This window comes from Podarcis gaigeae (assembly GCF_964106915.1).
Source record: "Podarcis gaigeae genome assembly, chromosome: 5".
Taxonomy (NCBI): Eukaryota; Metazoa; Chordata; class Lepidosauria; order Squamata; family Lacertidae; genus Podarcis; species Podarcis gaigeae.
In genome coordinates, this window is record NC_139681.1 from 12,401,452 (window position 1) to 12,414,229 (window position 12,778).

The window sequence follows — 12,778 nt, forward strand, 5'->3', positions numbered from 1 at the left end:
GTTTAGCACTGAATTGGAACATTCTGGAGCAAACCTGATTGACATCTGTTCTGATTCTGGGGAAAGTGGTGGAACAAAACAAAAACCCTACTCGATCCCTGTTTGGAAATCCTGAACCTTTACAGTAGAAATCACAGCACAAATGGAAGTCAGGGTGAGCCCTTCATATGAATGACTGTGGATTGATGCACTAGTGTTTTACAGACAGTTTTGTATGCACTAACAGACAGGGAGGGAGCACTCACTTCATCCATTAGGAATTTGCGAGGCAAAGAGGAGTCAAGATGGCTGGCAAAGCAGAATATACTCATGTTGGAAGGAAGGGACCAGGGATCTACATGATTTCAGGTTGCTCCACAGGGATTTCTTCTCAGAGAGCATCTGAATGAGTTACCACACTGATAAGACTTGGGCTATTTGGATCTCATAAAACACTAGGGGAAAATAATTTCCAGGTCAGGGTGTGAGGCCCTTAAGGAATACTCAGGAACAGACACAATATTCTACTGGTGGATCTTATTACAGTGGTACCTTGGTTTTCGATCATAATAATAATAATTTATTATTTATACCCCACCCATCTGGCTGGGTTTCCCCAGCCACTCTGGGCGGCTTCCAACAGAATATTAAAATACAATAACCTATTAAGCATTAAAAGCTTCCCTAAACAGGGCTGCCTTCAGATTCCTTCTAAAAGTCTGGTAGTTGTTTTTCTCTTTGACATCTGGTGGGAGGGCGTTCCACAGGGCGGGCGCCACCACTGAAAAGGCCCTCTGCCTGGTTCCCTGTAACTTGGCTCCTCGCGGCAAGGGAACTGCCTGAAGGCCCTCGGCACTGGACCACCATTCCAGAAGACCATTCGGCTTCCGAGACATTCGAAAACCGAAGCATTTACTTCCGGAAAGCTAAATACGGAAGCGGTGTGGCACGTCCGACTTCCAAAAAGCATTTGAAAAACTGAAGCAGTTCCTTCCGGGTTTTCGGTTCGAAAACCGAAACGTTCGATTTCCGAGATGTTCAAAAACCGAGGTACCACTGTAACTAAAATGTAGGGACCCGCTTCATGAGGGATGAGTAGATTAAGGCAGGAATTGCTGCCAGAATAATGCAAACATCTGCACTTAAAAAAAAAGAAAAAGTCCTAGCCTTAGCCAGGACAGGGGGCATTTTGGTTCCACTTCAAGAAGCAAAATATCTTGGGCCAGCAGTGGTGAAGTGTACAGGAACCATGATGATGTAAAACCTCTCCTGTGGAAGGGTGATTTTTAGCAATTCAAAGCATAAGAAGAGCCTGCTGGATCCGACCAAAGGCTCATTCTAGTCCAGGACACAGAATGGCCAACCAGATCGAGCACAATATATCCCTCTCCTCCTATGGACCACAACTGGTGCACAGAAGCATTTATGCCTCCAGCAGAAATGTCACTTCTAACTTGCATTTTCTCCTACTAAGGTACACTTCTGTTTGCTGCAAAGCTCTCAGGGGTTGGAAAAGGGAGCAATCTGTTTGATACCTTTACCTGAAGATTTAAGCATCTAAGAAAAGTTTCTCAGCCCTTCACCCCCCCCCCAAAAAAAGATGTTACTTTCAGGACCACAAAACCTTCCGTTGAAAAGGGAAGTCTTTACTTGTGCTCCCTCTGCCAGACCGTCCCATTTCGCTGGGAAGATCCCCAAAAGCCACAATTATTCTCAAAATAGAAGCGACGAGCACCTGAGCGAGTGGGGAGGCAATTTTAAAGGCTCGTACGTCATACTGAAAGCGCGCTGAAACGGCACAGGCAGCTGGGGAATCAAAGAACAGAAAGGTCATTAGTTTTTCTTTGTTGCGTCGGAAGAACTGGTGTTCTCAGGCACACGCCAGCCGAGTGGCCAAGCTGAAAGAAAAGAAGTCTTGAGGTGCGTCACAGCATAAATACATCACTCCGTGCATCTACAGTAGAGAACGGGGCTTTCCTTGTGTGGTGGTGGTGCCGTCGAGCGCAAAACTGGGGAGCCACTTACTTTTTGCTGGGCTCCTGGTCGCCCTGAGCAGACTTGGACCCCACCGCGTCGTTGAAGGTCTGTATGTTTTCTGAGGAGTACAGGCCCGCTGGGCTATTGTACTGGGCAGTGATGACCTTGGGTGCAGTGCTGGAAGCAGCGGTGGCGGCAGTGAAGGGCATAGCGCTTCGGTTATGTGCACTTCCTATGTGCCTTATATCCTGCATGCAAGGGAGCAGAGGGAACAATCAGATGCGCTGGGCGTGCGGGTGATAAGCAGCAGTCCCTTGGCTGTGCAAGGAAACGGGGAAAAACAAGGTCGGTCTGCAAAGGGGGGTGGAATATACTTGGATACGGGATGGACATTAGTGTAGGGATGATCGCAGAGTGGGGAGTGGGGTGCGGAGCACACACACCCCTCACAGACAAAGCCACGGCTATCTGAACATCATTGCCTCTCTCTAACCTTTTGCGGTCTCAGTAGTCTGCGGTGTCCTGTCTGTGACCTTTGTCTCTGAGACCTTTTTGTCGCCTTTGTCATACACTGTGCAAGGGGAAAATGACGCGGTGGAAACAGGTGCCAAAATAGCTTTGTACCACCCCCCAATCTCGGGACCAGAAGATGTGCAAAGGTCACAGCCCAAAATGTATCTGCCTGGTTTGCATATTTGTCTCAATAAAAGGAGGCTCCACAGGGCTGGCCAGCAGCTTGCATGCAACTCACCTGTGCGCAGCTCACCTGCATTATCAACTCCTGCCTCATGTCCATCACTTCACATTAGCTGCCTCAAACCAAGGTTGCAGTTGCCAAAACGGAAGGTCTAGATTTGGGGCAAGATGGCTGTAAAATTCTTCTACAAATAGGAGGGCAACCATGTAAGTTTGGAGGGGAGAATGTTTCTCGACCAGAGCTTCCAGGGGCTACATTTAAACAGAGGGAGAGGCCATTTGGCAGATCCGAGGATGTGGCTCTTAATTTTGTAGGAGTCTACAGTCACACACTGACCTCACCATCCTTCATTTCCGGAAGCAAGAGCATTGTCAAAGACCAATGACATGTCTCTGCCCGGCAAAAAAAAGGCTTGAGAAGGCTGCAGTGTAGTGCTGGCAGTGTTAGAAACTCAAGATATATAAACTAGGAACTGAATGGATCCTTAAACCAAGCTGCGGGTTAAACCACAGAGCCTAGGACTTGCCAATCAGAAGGTCGGCGGTTCAAATCCCCGCGACGGGGTGAGCTCCCGTTGCTCGGTCCCTGCTCCTGCCGACCTAGCAGTTTGAAAGCACCTCAAAGTGCAAGTAGATAAATAGGTACCGCTCCGGTGGGAAGGTAAACGACGTTTCCGTGTGCTGCTCTGGTTCGCCAAAGCAGCTTAGTCATGCTGGCCACATGACCCGGAAGCTATACGCCGGCTCCCTCAGCCAATAAAGCGAGATGAGCGCCGCAACCCCAGAGTCGGCCAGGACTGGACCTAATGGTCAGGGGTCCCTTTACCTTTAAGGGGGCCCATAGAGTCAACTAGTCCAGCCCCTTGCAATGCAGGAATCCTGTCCTGTTCTCTTCAAACCCCAAACCAGATTTCAGTGTACTGTAATGTATAAGTGTAAACTGTTTAATTATTACGTTCCAATGTTAAATTTTACCGTTTACCATTATATTCTAATGCACTATTGAATATTGCTTTATTTGATGCAAGTTGTTTATTTTAAAGCTATTGTGACTTTTTCTTTTGTATTGGATCAGATTGTTACTATGCGTGTGATATTTGGGGTCTATTTTGCCGTTTCTTCTGCCTGTAAATCCCCTTGGGCATAGCAATATAGAAAGGCGGAATACAAGTTAAATGTGAAGTGAAAATGAAATTAAATGGTACAGTTAGCAACAGAATGAGGGAGCGAGAAATTGGCAAGGCCCCGATTTGAAATCTTGCATCTGTTCACTAAAAGGTCTCAGACGAGCCGCATTTTCTTAACCTCAAACCTCCACTCCCACCTCTGCGATACAGGACAACCACGTTCTCCACCCTTGCAGAATTGTTGTGAGGATTTCAACAAAATGGAATGAAATGCTTCGAAGATTTAGAAGCTGCGCTGAGCACTGAAATGAATTATGAGCAAATCAATATGATCTGCAAGAATCTGTTGCTGTAAAGGTAAAGGGACCCCTGACCATTAGGTCCAGTCGTGACCAACTCTGGGGTTGCGGCACTCATCTCGCTTTATTGGCCAAGGGAGCCGGCGTACAGCTTCTGGGTCATGTGGCCAGCAGGACTAAGCCGCTTCTGGTGAACCAGAGCAGTGCACGGAAACGCCGTTTACCTTCCTGCCATAGCGGTACCTATTTATCTACTTGCACTTTGATGTGTTTTCAAACTGCTAGATTGGCAGGAGCAGGGACCAAGCAACGGGAGCTCACCCCGTCGCGGGGATTCAAACCGCCGAACTTCTGATCGGCAAGTCCTAGGCTCTGTGGTTTAACCCACAGCGCCACCCTCGTCCCTATCTGTGCTGTACCCAAGCGCAAATCTGGTTTTCCCAACACTTGTAGCAATTGGTCCGACCTCGTCATAGTCCCAAATATTCGCAGCTCATTTTTTTTTAAAAAAAGGAGACGCAGAGATAAGAGATTGAAAAAAAAAAGAAAAGAAAGGAAAATTAAAGGAGGCCATGGCAGTGTCTCAATTTTGTCTTCCAAACGGCATCTGGTTGGGATATTTTAAATGCTCTGAAATCTAAGTGAAAATGCTAAAGGTTAACCCAACTTCTTCTTCTTGGGTGGGGAGCGAAAACCTGCCTGATTAGCTTTCCAGCTTCCCTTTCTGTGTTTACCAAGTGTTTACATCGATGCAAAAGACAAAACGATTCAGGAACAATGACGAATATGAAGCCAGATGAGGCCACCGGGCATTTCAGACAGGAAACTGCTATGCCGTTCACCTTTTGACTCAGAGATCCTGGCGCGAGGTCTACTGCGGTCTTATCAAATGTCAAAGCACACACCCAGTTTCTACAGCCTTCCATTCCCCGGTTTCTATGGGAATAGCTAAACAAAACAGCCGCAATGACCTCATCCCCAGAGGATGTGACAGGGAGCGTTTTAAAGGAAAAAGCCTCAGGACAATCGGTGGCCTGTTTTAACGCAGCCATGACATCAGTCTGGCAAAGGAATGTATGGCTCTGGGGAAGGGCAGAGGTACGGAAAGGGACTCACCGATTTATCCTGGGGCAAGCAGCTCAATTCTCTTTTCTGGATTTCCTTTCATTAAGATGCAGGGCACACACGCACAAAAAGGTGTATGTTCGCACGATGGCTCACTCCACCATCCAGCACATTGAAGGCGCATTCACACGGCATTCACACGGCATTAGCCGCCACCCACAGCGATCTCGCAGTTTCGTTGACAAATCCTGCAGTTCAGTGTGTTTCTCCGCCACACTTCAATCCGACCAGAAAACTTTGCACTTAACTTTGTACTCAAGTTCAAAGTGTGTTCCAAGCATAATACATTAAAGAATTATTTGTACAGCTTTTCTTAAAATTTTGCTGTGTTTAGAAATTCAGTCTGACTCTTAACTAAATATACTCGGCCTTTCATATTGCTGCTGAAACAACTGCAATTACTAAATGAGAATCTAGTGACATTAGACTCTTTTAGCTTTGTGGCATGTGTTTGAGTTTGCACTGCAGCCCTTTCGTACAGGCAAATCATCACAGATTAATGAAAAATGTATTCGCATAATTGGTAAATGAAACTTGGTAAGCAATTGCTATGAAATGAATCATGAAATATTGTCTTCCATTTTCGATCACTATTGTGTTTTAATATTCTGTTGGAAGCTGCCCAGAGTGGCTGGGGAAACCCAGCCAGATGGGCGGGGTATAAATAAATTATTATTATTATTATTATTACCATATTTTCCGCTCTATAGGATGCACCAGACCATAGGACGCACCGGACCATAGGAAGGGGAGAATGGGGGAGGGGGGAATTCTCCCCTTCTCTGCGCAGCGCCCCTTCAGCGAAGCGGTAGGAGAAACAGAGCCCCTTCCATTTCCGAAGGCTTGCGGATAGCTGCCTGAAGCCCCTGGTTCGCAGTGGGAGTTCCCACTGCGCTCCAGGGGCTTCAGGCGGCTTCAGCGAAAGCAACACGAAGCCTCCAGAGCACGGGGGGAGCTCTCTCTCTGCGCTTCGGAGGCTTCGCGTTGCTATTGCTGAAGCCAAGGAGCCGGCATTCGCTCCATAAGACGCACACACATTTCCCCTTAATTTTTGAAGGGGAAAAAGTGCGTCTCACAGAGCAAAGAATACGGTACTTAAGAATGGCGCAGCCGTTCCAAGGTGGGTGTCGCGCTCATGTGCAGAAGACAGCTTCGTGCCTACGAGTTCCTGGTAGGGTGTTGCAGAGGTGGGGAACCCCCCAAAAAAAGGCCACATGTCCCAGGTGCAGGTATCACACCCCCTTCTCCGATTGCGGCCCAGGGGGTTGGGCTAGAGGACCTTTCTGAACCCTAGGGCTTTGTTCCAATTACTGCATGCCAGTAGCGGATGAGGCCAACAGGAAGTGTTTGTGGCTGACATTGAGAGAAGCCACCCAAACACCCAAATTCACAGACAATCATGTATTCTCACGTGAATCTAAATTCCACAATTCTGCACTGATCAGATGCAGAACTTCATCCTCCCCACAATCTCCTGCTGCCTGATATATTATGTTACTGGTCATCACTAAAATCTAATGGAGAGAAACCTCAACTTAATTATGTATTGTGTGATGGATTACTTCCTAGTGCTGTATGTCCTGCCAACCACTTTTCTAGAGGCTAAATTACGGAGCGTGGCCCTGCCTGGAAGAGCCTACAGTTTTGATTAGGCTTTCAATATTTCATAGAGTGAAAACTCTGGTGAGAAATGTTATTGAGCTTTTTAAGGCAAAGTTGTTGAGCTTTCTTGGGAGGGAAGGGGGCAATGTTGTTGTGCAAATTGCAAAAAAATGAGGTTTTATAGCTTTTTCTCCCCCCCTGAAATTGCCCAAAACCTGATATGGGATTTTCCTATACATTAAAGGCATTCCCGCCCAAATGCAATTCCCGATGGCCGAGTAAAAAAAAAATCTACAGCCATGCCTTGGAAGTCGAACAGAATCCGTTCCAGAAATACGCTCAACTTCTAAAACGTTCGGAGACCAAAACATGGCTACAGGAAGCTCCTGCAGCCAATCGGAAGCCGCGATGGACATCCGGCTTCCAAAAATTGTTCAAAAACTTGAAGACTCACTTCCGGGTTTCGATTGTTTGGGAGCCATTTTTTTCGGGAGCCAAGGCATTTGAGATTTAATGTACAACTGTATATGGATTCACGATACTCTTTCCTCCACCCTCCACAATTGACTTTTCTCCTCAGCTTATACTGGGCATGCATGTGTTATGCCAAACATGTGACACACAGTGCACCTGTGCCTTTAGAATAAAACACAAGCAGCAGCTATAAGAGTGTCATTTATGCTGCGTCAACACGGTTCAATCCATACCTGCAGTGGGCACAGTCTGGCGGAAAAGAAACAGCCTCCTTCATGTTACTCACCTGTGGCTGGGATGCCAGGTTCATCTTGTACGGATTGGTTTTCCCTTCCTCGGTAACCAGCGGCGACCATATTTTTGATTCAGTTCTGCAAAGTAGAGCGCCTGGTGGTTAAACACTAGAATTCTCCACATTTGTTACAGTATTTTGTAGTTTCAAGACGTTTATCTTGCGCCACACAATTCCATAATTTGGAATTCCCCCACAGCAGCAAGAATATTATTGGCCCAAAAATGGAAGCAAGAAGAGTTACTGTTGACTGAAGAATGGAGGATGAAGTTAAGGGACTATGCAGAACTAGATAAACTAACAGGAAGGATTCAAAACCAGCGAGACCAGAAATTCACGGAAGACTGGAGTAATTGTACGGACTATTTGAAAAGTAATTGTGAAGAACAGATGACATTTGTAGGGTTGTAAGAAGTTTGTGAGGAGTATTATTAGAAGTAAAATTGTAAAAATGGAGAAGGGGGAGGATGATTTGTTAAGAGATGTAAAGGCAATATAAAGTTAAGAAATGCATAAGAAGTGGTTAAAACGGTGGATCATCAGAGGTGCTGATGGAAGTCCAAAAAGATTGTATAATTGATAAGTTTTGTGGTACATTTTATAATTTATATGTTAAATTTAATAAAAATAAATAATAATAAATAAATAAATTTGGAATTCCCCCAAATCCAGGGTTTTGGGGGTGGGGTTTTTTTTGCTTTTGAACTTTTTTCAGGAGTAGACGCCGTACTTAGGCAAAGTCACAGCAGACATTCTGTGTGTCTGGGAAATGTCGAAGTCTCCAGAATTAAGTAAGATTCCTATTGAAATTCTTTACTCCACCATCTCCAAGGCTCACTTTAAGAGTGGGAAATTTAACTTAGCAAGAATTGCACCAGCAGTTTTATGCAATCTATTTATTTATATGCCAGATTTCCTCAAGGAACTGTGGGCCATTATTCCCTTAATAACAACCTTGCAAGGTAAATTAAGGGAAGAGGCAGTCACTGGTCCATTTGAGGAGCATGGATGTGAATTTTTCCAATATTCCTCATTCCATTGCAGATCCAAGAACAGTGGTACCTCGGGTTAAGTACTTAATTCATTCCGGAGATCCGGAAACAGCTGTTTGTTGCAGCAGCCCCAGCTATGAGCTCCCCAGGCGAATGGTGCCTCTCGGGCTGGTCAGGGGGTGCTTCCCAGGCCCTGGAGGGGCAGTGTGAGGAGGCACCTCTTTTTGGGGCAGGGGGGGTGGCAGCTGCAGCTGCCCAGAGGACCCCAAGCAGAGGGGAGAAGAGGCTGAGGGAACCCCCCACAAGGGAGGGCATTCGAAAAGGGGTGAGGGGCTGCCAGCTCTGCAGGCAAGGGGTAGCATAACTGGGCTCCTGAGCCCCACAGGGGTGCCACAGAAAGAATGTACAGTGGTACCTCGGGTTAAGAACTTAATTCGTTCCGGAGGTCCGTTCTTAACCTGAAACTGTTCTTAACCTGAGGTAGCACTTTAGCTAATGGGGCCTCCTGCTGCCGCCGCGCAATTTCTGTTCTCATCCTGAAGCAAAGTTCTTAATCTGAGGTACTATTTCTGGGTTAGCGGAGTCTGTAACCTGAAGCGTCTGTAGTTAGTCAAGGGAGACATGGAGCCAAAAAGGTTGAAAACCTCTGGTGTACATAGTTCTCCTCCTCCTCATTTAATCCCCACTACAACCCTATGAGGTGGGTTTGCCTGAGGGCAGCGACTGCCCCAAGGTTGCCCAGTGTGCTTCATGGCTGAGCAGAGATCCAAACCCTGGTCTCTGGAGGTCCTAGTGCAGCTCTCTAACCCCTAATAATAATAATAATAATAATAATAATAATAATAATAATTTTATTTATATCCCGCCCTCCCCGGCCAGAGCCGGGCTCAGGGTGGCTAACACCAGTAAAATTACTATCTATCTATCTATCTATCTATCTATCTATCTATCTATCATCTATAAACCCCAATTAAAAATGCAGGTTAAAATACAATTTAAAATGCAGCCTCATTTTAATAGTAGCCCATAGATCAAAACCATAAGGGGAGGGAAACATAAGAGTCGGACTGAGTCCAAACCAAAGGCCAGGCAGAACAGCTCCATCTTGCAGGCCCTGTGGAAAGATGTCAAGTCCCGCAGGACCCTGGTCTCTTGTGACAGAGCGTTCCACCAAGTCGGGGCCAGTACTGAAAAGACCCTGGCCCTAGTTGAGACCAATCTAACCACCTTGCAACTTGGGACCTCCAAAGTGTTGTCATTTGTGGACGTTAAGGTCCTCCGCGGGGCATACCAGGAGAGGCGGTCCCGTAGGTACATGGGTCCTAGGCTGCATTGGGCTTTAAAGGTCAAAACCTTAAACCTGACCCTGTACTCCACTGGGAGCCAGTGCAGCTGGTAAAGCACTGGATGAATGTGATCCCGCAGCGAGGACCCCGTAAGGAGTCTCGCCGCGGCATTCTGCACCCGCTGGAGTTTCTGGGTCAGTCTCAAGGGCAGCCCCACGTAGAGTGAGTTACAATAATGAAGCCTGGAGGTGACCGTCGCATGGACCACTGTGGCCACTACACCACACTGACTAATCTTATCCACTGTTAACAGCAGAATTCCTTCCTTAAGGGACATTATTCCCTCCACTGCAACTTTAAATTCACAGAGACAGAAACCAAAGAATCTTAAAATTGTGGAGTTGGACGGGACCCTATGGGTCATCTATCCCAACCCCCTGCAATTCAGGAATGAACCACTTCAGTTAAGATACTTTGGAGCAGTTTCTGGCAAGAAGAATGCACCAAGTGGCATGCTACGCATTCCCTTATTCGGGAAAACATTAATAGTCCTTGCCTGGACTTGTCAGAAATTTATTTTTAAAAGGGGAGCGGCCTGCCAACCACAATGAGCCTTGCAACCCTATTATCAGTAATTAGAAATGTTCTTTTGACCTCCTACGGAATAGGAGCGTGTGCCACATAAACGCCGAGGGGCATAATCTCAACTGCAGAGCTTCCTTTGAGGCTGAAATTCATGCAAGTCAAAGATATTGACCCCTTCCTCCATGATGTGCCCTGGTTAACCCTGACCAGGGACGGAAGGGGAGAAGAGGTATACAGGCCTCGGTCCTTTATACCTGAAGGAGCGTCTCCACCCCCATCGTTCAGCCCGGACACTGAGATCCAGCACCAATGGCCTTCTGGTGGTTCCCTCATTGCGAGGAGTGAGGTTACAGGGTACCAGACAGAGGGCCTTCTCGGTAGTGGCACCCAACCTGTGGAACACCCTCCCTTCAGATGTGAAGGAAATAAGCAGCTATCCTATTTTTAAAAGACATCTGAAGGCCGCCCTGTTCAGGGAAGTTTTTAATGTTTAATGCTGTACTGTTTTTAACATTTGATTGGGAGCCGCCCAGAGTGGCTGGGGAAACTCAGCCAGATGGGCAGGGTATAAATAACAAATTATTATTATTATTATTATTATTATTATTATTATTATTATTATTATTATTATTAAATGAGCAAGATGATTTAGAGGCTGAGAAGTTGCATCAGCGCCAGCCCACCAATGCATTTTCGGGGAGCTGGGTCACTTGGCCCAAACTCACGGCAAACTAAAACATTTTTGGCGTGCACAAACATTACAAAGTGGGGCATTCCACTGAGCGGGAGATTCCCAGGCTCTCGATCACGACGATGGAATGAGCGAGGAATGAAGCGAGCTCTCACCTTCCATTTAAAGACCAGCATTCCAAATTTGCAGGCTAAACTTAGCTCCCTAAAATATAAAACAGCTGCCTTTCAAAAAAAAACACAAGAGCAAAACAGCTGCAGTTCCCAGTTACTTCACTGGCGTTCGTGAGCACCCAGTGCTTGCGAAAGTCAGGTGGCTGGCATGCGAACAAACCTAAATGCCAGAGGAATGTTTTAGCAGACAGACTAGAGCAATAGCTTTAACCACTGCACATTAAAAATCAGTTTTCTCGGCAGGGTTACTGGTGTCAGACATGTTTCGAGTAAATAATAACAATAAATCCCTCGAGAACCTCTACTTTATCTCTTAAAGTAATTTTCCTACTTCTCATGATGGTTGCACAGAAGTAAAAGGTTTGGGGAGATGCTTTCAGCAGCACTGAAAGTCAAAGTTTGAAGAGGGGAAAGTATTCCAGCTTCAGCTAATGCCATATAAATTTGAACATGGCCAAGAATCCAGCAAGTTTGCCATTGAAACCTGCCGAGACAATATTCTTGTGACCTTTTTGCCCACCTGAGAAGATCAGGTTTACTGTTCTTTATTTCTTCCTGTTGACGGTTCCCAAAAAAATAATTGGCTCTTGAAAATTAGATGAGGAGGCTTGGAGCCTTCTCAGCAATTTCTTAATCCAGCCTTCTGAAGAACTAAAAGGTTAGACCAATTCTGAGAACCAGGTGTGGTGCAACAAACTTAGAATATCAGCTAAAGCAAGGAACAACAGGTGTGTCATATTTCTAATTCACTATGAGAAGAGGGAATTTCAGCTGACGCAGCGCTCACTGGTCAAAATTCCCTCTTCCACACAGTTGCTCCAGTTCACCGCCATCCTTTGAATTTCGTCAACCTAATAAAGAGACGCATCCAGCTTCCTTGGTGGTTACAAAGCTATTTTTCTCTGAATGAGAAAGCCTGTGGCATTCAAATCAAGTCAGCCTTTATATTTAAGGAACACAATAACAGATGCAGAGTTGACGGGGGGGGGGGTTGCTTTTTTTACAGAGGCTGGCATCCATGCAGACTTGTTCAGGGGATAAAAATGGAAAGGACAAAGTCGCTCTTGGCTCTGCTTTCCATCTGTACTTGAAGTTATCCAAACAAGGAAGCAAAATGTCTGATGTTTGCACTCTTACGGCTGCAAGGATTTTGTCCCCTGCGAGGAGCTGGGGCAAAATGCTTCGCTTGCTCAAAACAAAAAGTCCTCTATGACAAGAGAGTAGGCTGCCCTCTTTTAATACAGTTACCATGGAAGGAGTTTGGGGGGGGACCAGGATTTGGGGGTTCCGAGTTAAAGCAGTGTAGATAAGATGTCAGGCAGGCAGGGAAGGATGGGAGCTGGAGAGGGGGTCCACCAGGGTGGCGCTGTGGTCTAAACCACTGAGCCTCTTGGGCTTGCGAATCGGAAGGTTGGCGGTTCAAATCCCCGCGACGGGGTGAGTCCCCATTGCTCTGTCCCAGCTCCTGCCAACCTTGCAG

General features: G+C 46.4%; 1 protein-coding gene across 3 annotated transcripts in view; it reads right to left on the reverse strand.

Annotated features, from left to right (window-relative positions):
* Positions 1 to 12,778, reverse strand: part of PDLIM1 (PDZ and LIM domain 1) — a 39,860-nt gene that overhangs the window by 6,735 nt on the left and 20,347 nt on the right. The window contains exons 3-5 of one of the 3 annotated variants that reach the window (XM_083738488.1): positions 7,566 to 7,650; positions 2,005 to 2,204; positions 1,715 to 1,785 (exon numbers count right to left, since the gene is read on the reverse strand). In XM_083738488.1, the coding sequence (XP_083594614.1) occupies positions 1,715 to 1,755 (41 nt within the window). In that variant the 5' untranslated portion in view covers positions 1,756 to 1,785; positions 2,005 to 2,204; positions 7,566 to 7,650. The remainder of the gene's footprint in view (positions 1 to 1,714; positions 1,786 to 2,004; positions 2,205 to 7,565; positions 7,651 to 12,778) is intronic. The other 2 variants (XM_083738487.1, XM_083738486.1) reach the window with 2 other exon arrangements.